A 12,912-nucleotide genomic window follows, 5' to 3' on the forward strand; every position below is an offset into this window, starting at 1 on the left:
CTAGGTGGAGTAGCCTGTAGGTTTCTGGCAGAATTTCTAACCGGAGAGCTCTGACAGGAGGTATTTTAACAATGTGTCAGGATCAGTTGCATGATGAACAAGTACCAGTGCAGAGAAAGCAAAGCAAGTTTTTCTTCCACGGCAGTAGTCATCAGATCATTTAAAATAAGACGTATTTAGAAATCTTGTTAATGAAAACATTTCTGTTTCTAACATAGAGATCCACATTGAAGCAGTAAATTTGATGACTGTAGTTCTTTTTCCTTGTCTAAATTTACAGCAAGCTACCTTATTTCCAGGATCCCTGGAGAGTGGCATAGTGTTTAGATGTTGAGCTGTTAATTTCAAGGTCAGCAGTTCAAAACCCAGTTGCTTTACTGGAGGAAGACAGGACTTTCTACTCCTGTCAAGAGTTACAGTCTTGGAAACCCACAGGGTCAGCTCTACCTTGCCCTAAGAGGGTCGCTATGAGTCGGCATTGCCTTGATGGCAGGGAGTGTGACTTTATTTCCAAGGAGCGCTAGTGATATAACTATTAATTGTTTGGCCATGCGGGCTCTCTGCTGTCAGAAAGATTAGAGCCTAGGCAGCCCCACGAGACAGTTACTCTTTGTCACTTGGGGTTGGTTGCTACGAGTCAAATTGACCAGACAGCATCGCATACGACCACTACCTCCACACTTACGGGTGGAGGGTTCCCTAGCAATGCCATCATTTCTTACAGGAATTGTGCTTTACAGGGTTCCGGTTGCTTTCGCATGGACTCATTTGAGCTAGGTAGGGCAGACGGGAGCCTGGTGTTGTCGTAGTGACATGTGGGACTGTTAACTGCAAAGTCAGCAGTTCAAAACCACCAGCTGTCTCTTCCAGCATCTGGATAATTTAGCAGCTATTTTTCAGCAACTATGGAGCCCTTGGGGAAGAAAGATAAGCCTTTCTCCTCCCTCCCTTAGACAGTTACAGTCTCAGGAACCCACAGGGGAAGTGCTACCCAGTCCTAGAGGGTACTTTGAGTGGGAATCTACTCAAGGGCAGAGTGACTGAAAGAAAGAGCGCTAGAGCAGATATTATTTCTGTGTGTGTGTGTGTGTGTGTGTTTTAAATGATGTATTTAAAGGTCACACACCTATAGATGATAGAGCTGGGTAGATCCCAGACCTCTAGATACTTGGTGCCCTGTTAGTCTAAGATTGCCATTATTCATGGGCACACTGTAATGCTACCAGGTGCTGTGCCAAAGCTCTGGGAAGCATCAGGGGTTCAAGTACCTTTCAAAAGAATGCTTTATTTCAATAGAGCTTCTGGATGTATTTCTCAATGCCGTTTAACCTTACAACACAGAGGCACTCAACCAATCACCCATCTTCCTTCTGTCAACCTTCTGGTGACAACACTGCAGAAATGCACTCGCTCCTTGCTCCATTCTTTCAAAAACCGAGGAAGCAAATGAGACACTTCAAGTTGCCACAGGCAAAGTAACCACGCATTTACATCATAGTGTTTCTTAAATGTTTTCGATCTAGATCAGCTGGTCCTATTCCATTTTTTTGGCGTATTCGGTTCATTTTAGATGGGATTGTGGTATTTCCCTCCGATCCCCAGCCAAATGTGAGCTGTCAGAGAGATTTTGAGTGGGCTGGGAGCTGGTCTCAATTCCGAGGCAGTTTTGCTTATTCAAGCAGACGCTTTGTTTTCTATAGTGACTCCCCTGTCTGTTCTCAGGTCAGCGTGGGATGAAGGACACAGAGCCCAAAGGTCTAGGTCATGCCTCAGGACATGGAGGCTTCAAAAGAACAACAACTGTTTCTGTAAAGAATGATGGCTGTTGAGACAGAATGGAGAGGAAGTAGAGGGAACAGACAAATCACTGGGGGGGAATTGGTGTGGGGCTGGAGTCCAGCGCTGGCAGGAAAGCCACGGCTTAGCCCAGTGGAGGGAGCTGGCGATCCAAAGACTCGGATGCCCCAGGGAGGGGACCTGGAGGAGGGCCCGGGTTCCTTGGTCAGGCCTGGCCAGAGGCTGGCTCTCACTGGCCTCCCTTTGCTTTGTGTTGTGTTCTCTTCTTTTTCCAGCAGCCCAAACTATCCTGGTTGCTAGGCACCAGGTTTGGAAGGAAGGTTCTGAGGTGAGGAGGGGAGAAAGCAGGGAAGTCTAGGAAGAGAAAGGGGGGAAGTTTGGGGTGGTGGTGCTGACTGTTAGGATCATGCTAGAGAGCACCATGGTGCTTGATGAAGGCAAAGGGCCTCAGTGTAGATGCTTTTTTTTTTTAATCCTCGCATTTGATAGCACTGGGCTTTGAACCACAAGTTCAGTGGTTCAAAGCCATCAGCTTCTCTTGAGGAGAAAGATGATGTTGCTTGCTCCTGAAAAGACTGCAGAAACACTGGAAGAAATGTTTCAGAAAAGTCTCAGACACCCTCCAGAGCAATTCTACTCTGTCCCGTAGGGTGGCTATGAGTGAGAATCAGCCAGCTAGCCGGGGTTTCCCCATTACGGAAGGGTCACGGGGAGGAGACAAGCCAGTCAGGGTGCAGGGTAGTAACAATGAAACATACAACTTTCCTCTAGGTCCTATATGCTTTCTCCCCAGCTCCCCACCCCCACTATCATGATCCCAATTCTCCCTTACAAGTCTGGCTAGACCAGAGGATGTGCACTGGAACAGATAGGAACTGGAAACACAGGGAATCCAGGACGGGTGATCCCTTCAGGACCAGTGGTGAGAGTGACTATACCGGAAGGGTGGAGGGAGAGTGAGGTGGAAAGGGGGAACCGATTACAAGGATCTACATATAACCTCCTCCCTGGGGGACGGACAACAGAAAAGTGGGTGAAAGGAGACGCCAAACAGTATAAGATATGGCAAAATAATAATTTATAAATTATCAAGGGTTCATGGGGGGCAGCGAGAAGGGAGGGGAAAAATGAGGAGCTGATGCCAGGGGCTTAAGTGGAGAGCAAATGTTGTGAGAATGAAGAGGGCAACAAATGTACAAATGTGCTTTACACAATCGATGTATGTGGATTGTGATAAGAGCTGTATAAGCCCCCAATAAAAAGATTAAACAAAAAAGAATGCGAGTTAATAGACTTGAAATTCTTAGATGGAGACACATGTGACCGTGGTCCTCAACACAGGACATGGATGAACATGGGGAGACACAGGAAAGGGGAGATTTCAAACGTGTCCCAGGATATGTGTACGGAGCCAGCAAAAGGCTGGAGTCGCGATGTGCACACCAGTTTGAAATGGGATTGAAAAAAAAAGTGTGAGTAGTGAAAGATCTGACCTGAACAGGACAGCTTGATTTTTTATGTGCTCCGTTCCTGTTTCCAACAAAGGCAGTACAGACTTACCAGAGTCCTTAACGTGTTCTCTGAACCTCCACACGCTCGGCCCACGAGCTGCAGCAGTGGTGACCTCCCCAGGCCCCCTCGCCACACGCCCCCTTCCCTTTAAGGGCAGCACAATCAGAAACCAGCTTAAGGTCCATTCCAGCCAGCGCTAACCCGTACGACCGCATGATGTGAGGCGTTGCCAAGATTTTTAAGATAAACGCATATGCTGAAGAAAAAGATATGTTCAGACTTCCCACTGAAAAACAAACCGTGCAGGTCTTTGTTAAAGCCAACACATTATAGGCAACTAACAACTAGGATGGAGGGAAGCCGAGTTTCGGCCCATTCTGTTTACTGTCTACTCGCAGTTCTAAAATCCCTGATTCACGGCCCAGCCCAATCAGCTCAGCTGGCAACCGCATGTATTTCTGTGGCTTATTTCAATTTCATGAAGAAAAAAGAAAAGTATTTTTGTCTTTCACTAAATGTGCTTTTCAGATAAAGCAGGCACAAGTGTATCAAAGAAAGGCAAGAGGTGGACAAAGGACAATGACATTTTTGTCAGGGAGACATAAATTACCCCATACAATCAGGGCACTGGCAAAACTCAGAAGCCCAACTCACTACAATCGAGTCAACTCTGAGCCCTGGCAACACTCTAGGAGCCCTGCTGGTGGTGTGGGTTCCAGGTTGGGCTCCTAAGCACAAGGTCACCAGTTCAAACCCACCAGCCCTTCTCCGGGGAGAAGAGGAAGTTTTCTGCTCCCATAAAGACTTACAGGCTCAGAAATGCAAAGGAGTAGTTCTATTCTGTGCTACAGGATTGCTATGAGATGGAGCACTGTCTGTAAGAAATCTATGTATCTGCAAGGGTGTGTGTGTGTGAGACGATTAGCAAGACTGCATTTAAGTCATCTTAAAACATTATATGAGAAGGCAGAGGATGATCAAGGCCATGTAAATGTAAATGCACCATTCATTTGTCCTGGCCATTTCCGCGGTTCTAGGTGAGTGCAAACCCATCTTGGATGCCTCTTGGAGGCACCTGGGGAACATCATAAAATACAGGTCCCTGGGCCTGATTCCAAAGGGATTCTGATTCTGTAAGCCTGAGTAGAGTTCAGCTGTCTGCATTTTTGTCCTGAGGTGGTTATGACGCGTCATCAAGGATGTGACCGACTGCACACCCTGCAGCACGTGCCCCTTATTGTTATGAGCTGCCCACATACCCCCACCATGGGCTCAAGAGAGATATTTCCTCTGCCACCCAGAGTGTGGGACAGTGGCTGCTCACTCACCACAGAGGCCTTCTCCAGGAATTGTCCTCCATGGCCTAGGGGGCCTGCATATCGCAGGTCAGCTTGCTTCCTGGAGTCAGCCAGCATCCAATGACTGGTCCATGGGGAGAGAGGGTGCCAAGGAGCAAGGCGCCTGACTTAGTTTGGAACCATACCAAGATGGTCTTCAAGTCTACCTATCAAGGGACTCGAATTACAGGGGTGGTGCAAGGGTGGGCCATTATAACATCTAAGTTATGAGCTGTGGTCTCAGGCCATGTCTGCCTAGGATCGGAAGTGGCCTGGACAAGTCCTATATCCCTTCTTGAATTTCACCTTTTAACCCTGGCAGTGAGGATGGCAACAACAACTACAATAATAGTAACAGTAGAGGGGGAGGGAGGGGAAAAAAAGAGGAGCTGATACCATGGGATAAAGTAGAAATGTTTTGGAAATGATGATGACAACATATGTACAACCACACTTGATACAACTGAATTGTGGATTGTTATGTGTAAGAGCCCCCAATAAAATGATTAATAAAAATAACAGTAACAATAGCTACATGTCCTACTCTTAAGAGAAGTTGTGAAGATTCAACAAAATATAAACTATGAATCATATAAAGTGTTGATAGTTTTAAATTTATGAATCTCCACATTATTATGTGAAACACATGGAAGAGTCACATGACAATGAAAGATACGAAGGTTTTATTCCCAAATGTGTTATGTACTAAATAAAACACTCGATGTGCCCAATGAGATGAAACAATTACATAAAATTATTTTGCTGTTTTTATGCAAATCTGAAATTAGCCACAAAAAGAAGTAGAACTAGATGCCAAGAGAGTGACTGGTGAAACAAGAATCTTGTCAATGAATGAGCTGAGACAAATGGACATCCATATGTGAAAGTATGAGCTGAGACTCATACCTCACACCATGTACAAGTGCTTCAAAAGTTCATGGAAAAATTCCATTATCTTTTAGTTCCATTCAAATGAAGTTTTGAAGCCTCCCATATAAAAAAAATAACTCAAGATGGTTCAAAGGCCTAAGAGAAAACTCAAGCATGAAACTTCAAGAACTTGGATTTGGCAATGGTTTCTTAGCTGTGACAACAAAAGTATAAGAAGCAAAAAACTCCCCAAAAAACCCAGGTAAGTTGTATTTTATCAAAAACCACATTTATGCTTTGAAGGACGCCATCAATAAAGTAAAAACCTATTGAATGGGAAAAAACATTTGCAGACCAGATGTCTGATATGGGACTTATGGCTAGAGCACATACATCAGGAAATCTTACAATTCAAAAATAAAAAGATATGCAGCTCCACTAAATATGGGTGCAAAACCTAGAGAAGCATTATTCTAAAGATGATATACAGATGGCCACCTGCAAAGACAGTCACGCAATATCATTCGTCGTCAGAGCGATGGAAACGATACCCACTACGATGCCTTCCCAGACTCACTAGACGTCTAGAAGGAAAAGGACAGACTATGATACGTCCTGGTGAAGACACAGAAAAAACGGAACCCATATAAACTGCCTATGGAAATATAAAACCATACAGCCACGTTTAAAAACCGCCTGGCAGTTCCTCAAACTATTAAATGCAGAGTTATCACATGACTCAAGAATTCGACCCCTGGATCTTAAAGGCTACTCTTCAAACAAGCAGCCACCTAAGTGAGCGGTCAATTAAATCCACATGGAAGAAGCACACCAGCCTGTGTGATCCATGGATGACAAAGAACAAAATCTGAATACAACAGAGGGAATGGTACCAGAGCTCAAATTGTGAACACCCCACTTTCAGAAGGCTATGGAGGACAGTAAAGAACCCTCAAACTCACTGCCATCGGGTTGGTGCTGACTCACAGCGACCTCCCTGTGGGTTTCTGAGACGGTGACTGTTTACAGGAGTAGAAAGTCCAATCTTCCTCCTGCAGAGCTGCTGGTGGTTTTGAACTACTGACCATGTGGATCACAGCTCAATATGTAACCACTATACCACCAGGGAGGACAGTGGGAACCCAAAATACATCTGCAGAGTAACTATGTGGATTAAGCCTCTGGAAGATCCTCTCTGAGCACAGTTGAGGGACATAAATTGTCCTACACTCAGAGATTATTGTGAACTTGATTTTGGTGGAATGAACTACATATCGTATAATAAGGTACCTGGTCAGTTGATCTCCCTCTTAGAACCACTCTGGATTTGTTCTGGGTTTAAATATTTTTACTTGTTTTCTCTCTGGCTTATTTTAATATTGTCAATGGTCTTTTTTTTTTTTTTTTGTCTGTAGTATGTTTTCCATTAAAGAAAGCGCAGAAGGGGTGGGTGTATAGAGCCAATAAATGACGTAATGGCTTGTGGAGGGTCTGAGGGTGGGGAAGGTTGAGCAGAATTGGGGAGCAAATGATGACTCTTGGAGGAGGGACGATGTACTGGAACTGATTGTGGTGATGAATATAAAACTCTTTTAAAATACCATTGAACTATGGGAAAAAAGGAATTCTACCCCTCGAGAAATGGAAACATGTATTCACATAAAACTTTTCTCAAAATTATTGATAGCAGGTCATTGATAATAGCACCAAAGTGGAAAGAAGCACAATGCCTATCAAAACCAGTGGATGGATAAAAACCAAAGCAAACCCTATGGTATACTCAGACAATAGACTTTTATTTGGCCTTCAACTGTCACGAAGTCCGGAGGCATGTTATACTATGGACGAGCCCTGTAAACTCCACACTAAGTCATCTGAAGTCATACGCAACAGACTACCTATTGTATGATTCTGAACAGACAAATCTACAGGGATAACCTTATTAGCTGATGAAGGCTGGGCAGGTTGGGAGGGAATTGGGAGTGCCTGTTTATGGGTAGAGGGTTTCTTTGGGGGCAATTAAAACATTATAAAATGGATCGGCTGATGGTAACACAACCTGTGGACAATATAAAAATCACTGAAGGTCACGCTGTCAGTGAGTGAAGTGTGTGGTAGCTGAATGATAGCTCAAGAGCGCTCTTCAGTCCTGGGAGCCGAAGAAGTAAGGCAAAGGGTGATGTGAGTTTAAATATAATCTATTAAAAATCATATTTTACTCCGTTTTTTTAAGTGAATGCAGCTCATGAGCTGCAGTTAAATAAATCAGATCCTAAGCTTAGCACTTTAGAAAGCAACACTCCAGGAAAAAAATGACTGGGTCCTGGAAGAATTCTGATTCCCTCAAAACTGGACTCTTTCTCACCAACTGAGTCAGATGTAAGGCATCACTAACTTGCTATGAGTTAAAACGAATTAACCCACGTCTGCTGGGAAAGGCTAGTGATTTTAAACAGGCATCCAAAAATCCTATTAGCAGTACCCACGCCTGCTGAGAAGCCGCAACTATTACCTGTGAGCTTTCAGTATCCTCTGGGCAATGGCATCGCCAATCTTGTTGAACACAACTTTGTCATCGGCGCAGCTTATGAAAAACTGATTCTGTGGGAAACAACAGGACAACCGCGTAAGTCTTTCTTTTCACCATCAGATGTGCATAAGGGAAAGTAAAACAAAGCCTATCACGGTATTTAGAAATGGTTCACCCTGCAGACGTGCTCTGCTCACCGGAAGAACCCAGGGGTGTATGGAAACGGCCCTCAGAAGAGGAGACGTCTCCTCAGACACATAACACGTCTATCATGTGCTTCTGGATGATTTCCTGGGTCTCCTCTATATCTCATGCAAGGCTGGGTGCTTATGTCACCAGGCAAATTGGTGGAAGGTGATGTTCTACAGTCTCTTCTTGGCACACCAGGAACATTCCAAATTTAATCAACAGAAGAACAAGGTCCCCCTCCACCGGACCTATACATTAGACCAATGAGTCTGATAAAATTCTGTTGGCAGATATCCTATCTCCGCTAAGTTCACCTTTTGAACAAGGTGGATACCTGCAGCTGGTTTAATTTTCCACACCATTCACCCACCATTTCCTTCTACCCACTTTTGCTTTGTTTCATTTGTTTGAGCGTCTTATTAGCCCCAATTTTCTATGTTGTTGTTGTTGTTGTTAGTTGCCATGGCCTCTGGGCAGAGTTTTGCTGTCTACTTAAGGCAACCTCAAGTATCAAACCACACACTGCCCAGTCGTGCATCACCCTCACAACCACCAGCACGTCCACTCAGCTATCGTGCCAACAAGCTCTTGTGCCAAAGCGTGCCAATCCATCACATCGAAGAGTTGCTACTTCACCAACTATAATGCCCTCTTCTGCCAATCAATCCCTACTGATGTGTCCAATGCAGGTGAGTTGGGCAAGAGTCTGTGGTGATCCATAGATCACCAGTGGCCAAGCTTTGGGCAATACCCCGCCAGGCCTTTCTTCCTTGTCTCTCTTAGTCTGGACACCTGCCCAACATGAGTGACCCTACTGGTATGTCAATACCGGTACCACAGATGGCAGTTTCTTAGCAAGACACGAGAGATCAGAGTACACCAAACTGATGGAAGGGTAGAGACTTCTATTTTAAGTAGCCTCAAATCCCCTTACTCATTGTTACTGCCCCCGAGATGATTCTGGCTACAGTGACCCTACGGGGCAGAGTGGAACTGCCCCGGGGATTTCCCAGACTGTACATCTTTACAGGAGCATCGAGTCTCATCTGAATAAATGAATACTATGGAAACTTGAACTGTTTTTGTTCCTTTCCCCCGCTTATCACTTCTGCTATCCACATTATCAAGAAAATATTCTTTAAAACGGTTGCTGGAAAATCAGGTTTCAACATTATCATCATAGCCATGTAGAAGAGTTAGCTATTTCACGAAGAAATGTTTAGAATTAGGTTAAAAAAAACTACAAACATTACGCGGTCTCTTTGCACAGACACAATCCATTGGCAATTTACCAGGGCAATCTACATAAAACCTGTGAAGCCCCAGAAGAGCAAACAGATCTGCCACGGAGGACGTACAGCCGGAATGCTGCTTAAAGGCAAGGGTGATGAGCCTGTCTCATGTACATGCTCTTTGGCCATGTGATCAGGAGAGTGCCATCGCTGCCTGCGGCAGATAGCATGCTTGGTGGAGAGTCAGAGAAAAAGAGGCCGATCCCTAATGAGATGGAGGAAACAGCAGCTGCGACCCTGGGCTCACACGTGGTTAGGGCTGAGGCTGGTGTAGGACCAGCCAGTGTGTCCTTCGATGGTGCATCCGGCTGCTCTGAGTCAGCATTGACCGGGTGACACCTGATCACAAACAGCAGCATCACGAAATGGCCTTTATGAATCAGCTCCAAGTAAAGAGAGACATAAATGGAATTGCAATACACGATTATCCTCTCTTTGCAATGTATCATTTTTACTACATTTTAAATACATATACGTACACTAAAGTACAAAAATCTATAAACTGTCTCCAGAAGACAGTCACAGGAAGACACTGGGCAAACACTCCGTTGAGAGTGTATGTTCCCTTAGCACAACACCTCAAACCACACTCGTTTTCTGATTTCAGATGACAAAGAGGCCCACAGAGTAGCTTACAAAGAATCACAGCGCTTTCCTCAGCAGCTGTGAGCACACCGTGGCCTCATGTCCTGTCCTTGAGGAGGGGCCCAGTGACTGCTGACCTGAGCAGGGTCACCCAGCTGGACAGCCTTGTCTATCTATGTGGTGATAATGACCTCATTTAACACGGGGGCACCCTTAAAAACAAAGTTGATACAAATGTTACTAAAGAGAGATGGAGCAGGAGCCCTGGTCGCATAGTGGGCGGTGACACGTTAGGCCGTTAACCACGAGGTCAGCAGTTAGGAACCAGCAGCCGCTCCTCGGGAGAAAGAGGAGGCTCTCTGCGCCCATAAGGCGCACAGTCTCGGAAACCCACAGGGGCAGTTCCACGCCATCCCAGAGACACTTGGAGTCACGATGTACTCAATGGCCGTGAGTGGGAGCATGAGTGGATGAGCAGTGTGACACGGCTGTGGTACAATTGTCAGCATGCGTCATTTTAATGCTCCTCTAGTCCAGCTTTTATCTGGAGCTCGGGGACTTTCCCACTAACATCCTTCCATGATCCAACCCTGGATGCCATCATGCACTGGCTGTTCTTGCGAGGTGGTGTTGAATCCATTTCAGCTCAGAGCAACCCTTGTTACAGAGCAAAACTGCTTTCCAGGCTGTGATGTTGACAGGAGCAGCTCCCCAGGCCTGTGTGATGGGTACGAACCACCAACCTTTGGGAAGGCAGTCAAACATTTCACTGTCACACTGCCAGGCTCCTCGCACGGCACCGATCCTGTTGACAGTTTTAATTGGCCTTCTCAGTGTCCGACCCCCCAAAATGAACACATAAAGTTCCAGTTCTTCCCTGTATGTTTTGAATGAGCTGTAACAATCTGGAGGAAGAACGGAACAGAATTCAAAGGGAAAGAAAAAGAAGCTAGCATGGTTTGTTCCGGTTTGTTCCCCAGCTAACATATCTCCCTATAGTTATCTATGAGAGAAAAGATGAAGAAGGAAGACCAGCTCTGACTTCTTTTTTTTCTTCCATTTTAAGACTTTTAATTTTTTCAGAGTTTTCTAAATTCATTGCAATAGTTTCTGATCTACTTGGAGATGTAATTAAAGTTACAAACTAAACCCAGCTCCCCCCACCCCCCACCCCCCCGATTTCTTCCCACAGTTTAAACACAAATTCCAGAGTCTGAAATTACTTTACAATGAGCAGAGGTTCACACAGCATTTAATGTCCTGACAGCTCCCTTCTCCCTGTCCCTGTCCTGGCATAGCCCCTACTCCGATACCCCCAGCCAGGAGGCAGTACATAGTCACACGGAAACCCTCCAAGACAAACCAAATGATAACATGCACATCCACCCTGCTGATGTATTTCTGGGTAATAACACCTGGGAGCAACTAAAGGCATTTTCATAGCAAGAATTTAGGGGTACCGTTTTGAGCTAATGAAAAGGCGAAGGAATTTCAGGCATGTTAGGGAAGGGGAAATTCAAGTAGCCTAAGGCTTTCTTCATTTTTCTTCATATACATATTAATGTGGCAGGTCCTGGGTTCAAGTGTCCTGATGACGCACTGGGTGAAGCATTTGTCTGCTAACCAAAATGTTGATGGTTTGAACCCACCAGCCCCTCTGCAAGAGAAAGATGAGGCAATTTGCTTCTCTAAAGATTTACAGCCTCAGAAAACCCAGGGGGCAGTTCTAATGTGCCCCCATGGAGTTACAAAGAGTTGTAAACAACTTGATGGCAGTGGATTTGCTTTTGTGTTTGTTTTGTTTTTAACTGGGTTCTAGGATTCTATCATCTCCGTATGGTATTTATGGGAAGACAGATTCTCACACCCTAATTTCCATGAGCAGGACTTACTTCTATGTAGATATAGTGCTTGCTTTCCTCAATCACATGCACATAAGCAGCGTGGATAGACTCTTCATGGTACTTTATACCAGCAGACCAGTCCGCAGCAGACCGGAGCAACTAGAAGGCATAATCAGAAATAAGCAAACATAAGACAATGGCAATACAACGGATGCATGGACGACATTCCGTGATTCTTCAGCATGGAATGATTATGGTGGTTTGAGTATAACGAGTGGACAAATGCATGAAATGGGGAGTAGGTGGTGGGGGGAAGGCAGGAAGGGAACGGGTCTGGAACAGCATCCATAGGCAAGCAAGCAAGCAAGGTGTCCTGAAAACCCACCAGGTGTGATTCCACAATCTCTCTGAGAAGTACCTCTTCAGATGATGGGCTGAAGTGCAGGAGGGGTACATTTGTACTCTCTCCCATGGAGACCCTACAAATGCCCCCACCATATTTATTAATAGTGCCCACTGTCACTGTAAAAACTGGCCTGATTGGGCCATAAAGGATGGCACCCTAGCTCTAACTTCATAATGTGATCATCCCCAGTCACCCCAACTAGAAAGAGCTCAGGGTAACACACTATACTGTAAAAGAAAGCATCTTGTTAGAAATGAAATCTTATCTTTCATTAACCGTCAGACCTTAGCCTATCAATTCCACTCTCAGAGCTTCAACTTTCTTGAGAGCGGTGATGATACTAATAACTCTCTCCAGGGAGGAAAACTGAGGCCCAGAAGAAACCTGTAATGCCAAGAATTACTGTGCTTCAGGACCACAGCTTGATTTTGCGTTGTCTCATTTGGCATCCTAAGCTTTCAGCCATGCCATCTAAACATTTTGCCATTTCATCAGATCTGTGTGACGACCTGACACCGCCTCAAAGTAAACAGGTCAATGTTGAGCTCAT

General features: G+C 45.1%; 1 protein-coding gene across 2 annotated transcripts in view; it reads right to left on the reverse strand.

The window, feature by feature from the left end:
• The window catches only part of PLD1 (phospholipase D1), a 184,241-nt gene that overhangs the window by 47,459 nt on the left and 123,870 nt on the right, over nucleotides 1-12,912 (reverse strand). For both annotated transcript variants that reach the window (XM_004704081.2, XM_045297437.1), the window contains exons 19-20: nucleotides 12,005-12,115; nucleotides 8,029-8,117 (exon numbers count right to left, since the gene is read on the reverse strand). In XM_004704081.2, coding sequence (XP_004704138.1) covers nucleotides 8,029-8,117; nucleotides 12,005-12,115 — 200 coding nt within the window. The remainder of the gene's footprint in view (nucleotides 1-8,028; nucleotides 8,118-12,004; nucleotides 12,116-12,912) is intronic.

The sequence above is a fragment of the Echinops telfairi genome, unplaced genomic scaffold, assembly GCF_000313985.2.
Source record: "Echinops telfairi isolate 266 unplaced genomic scaffold, ASM31398v2 ScPeMD7_7420;HRSCAF=8458, whole genome shotgun sequence".
Taxonomy (NCBI): Eukaryota; Metazoa; Chordata; class Mammalia; order Afrosoricida; family Tenrecidae; genus Echinops; species Echinops telfairi.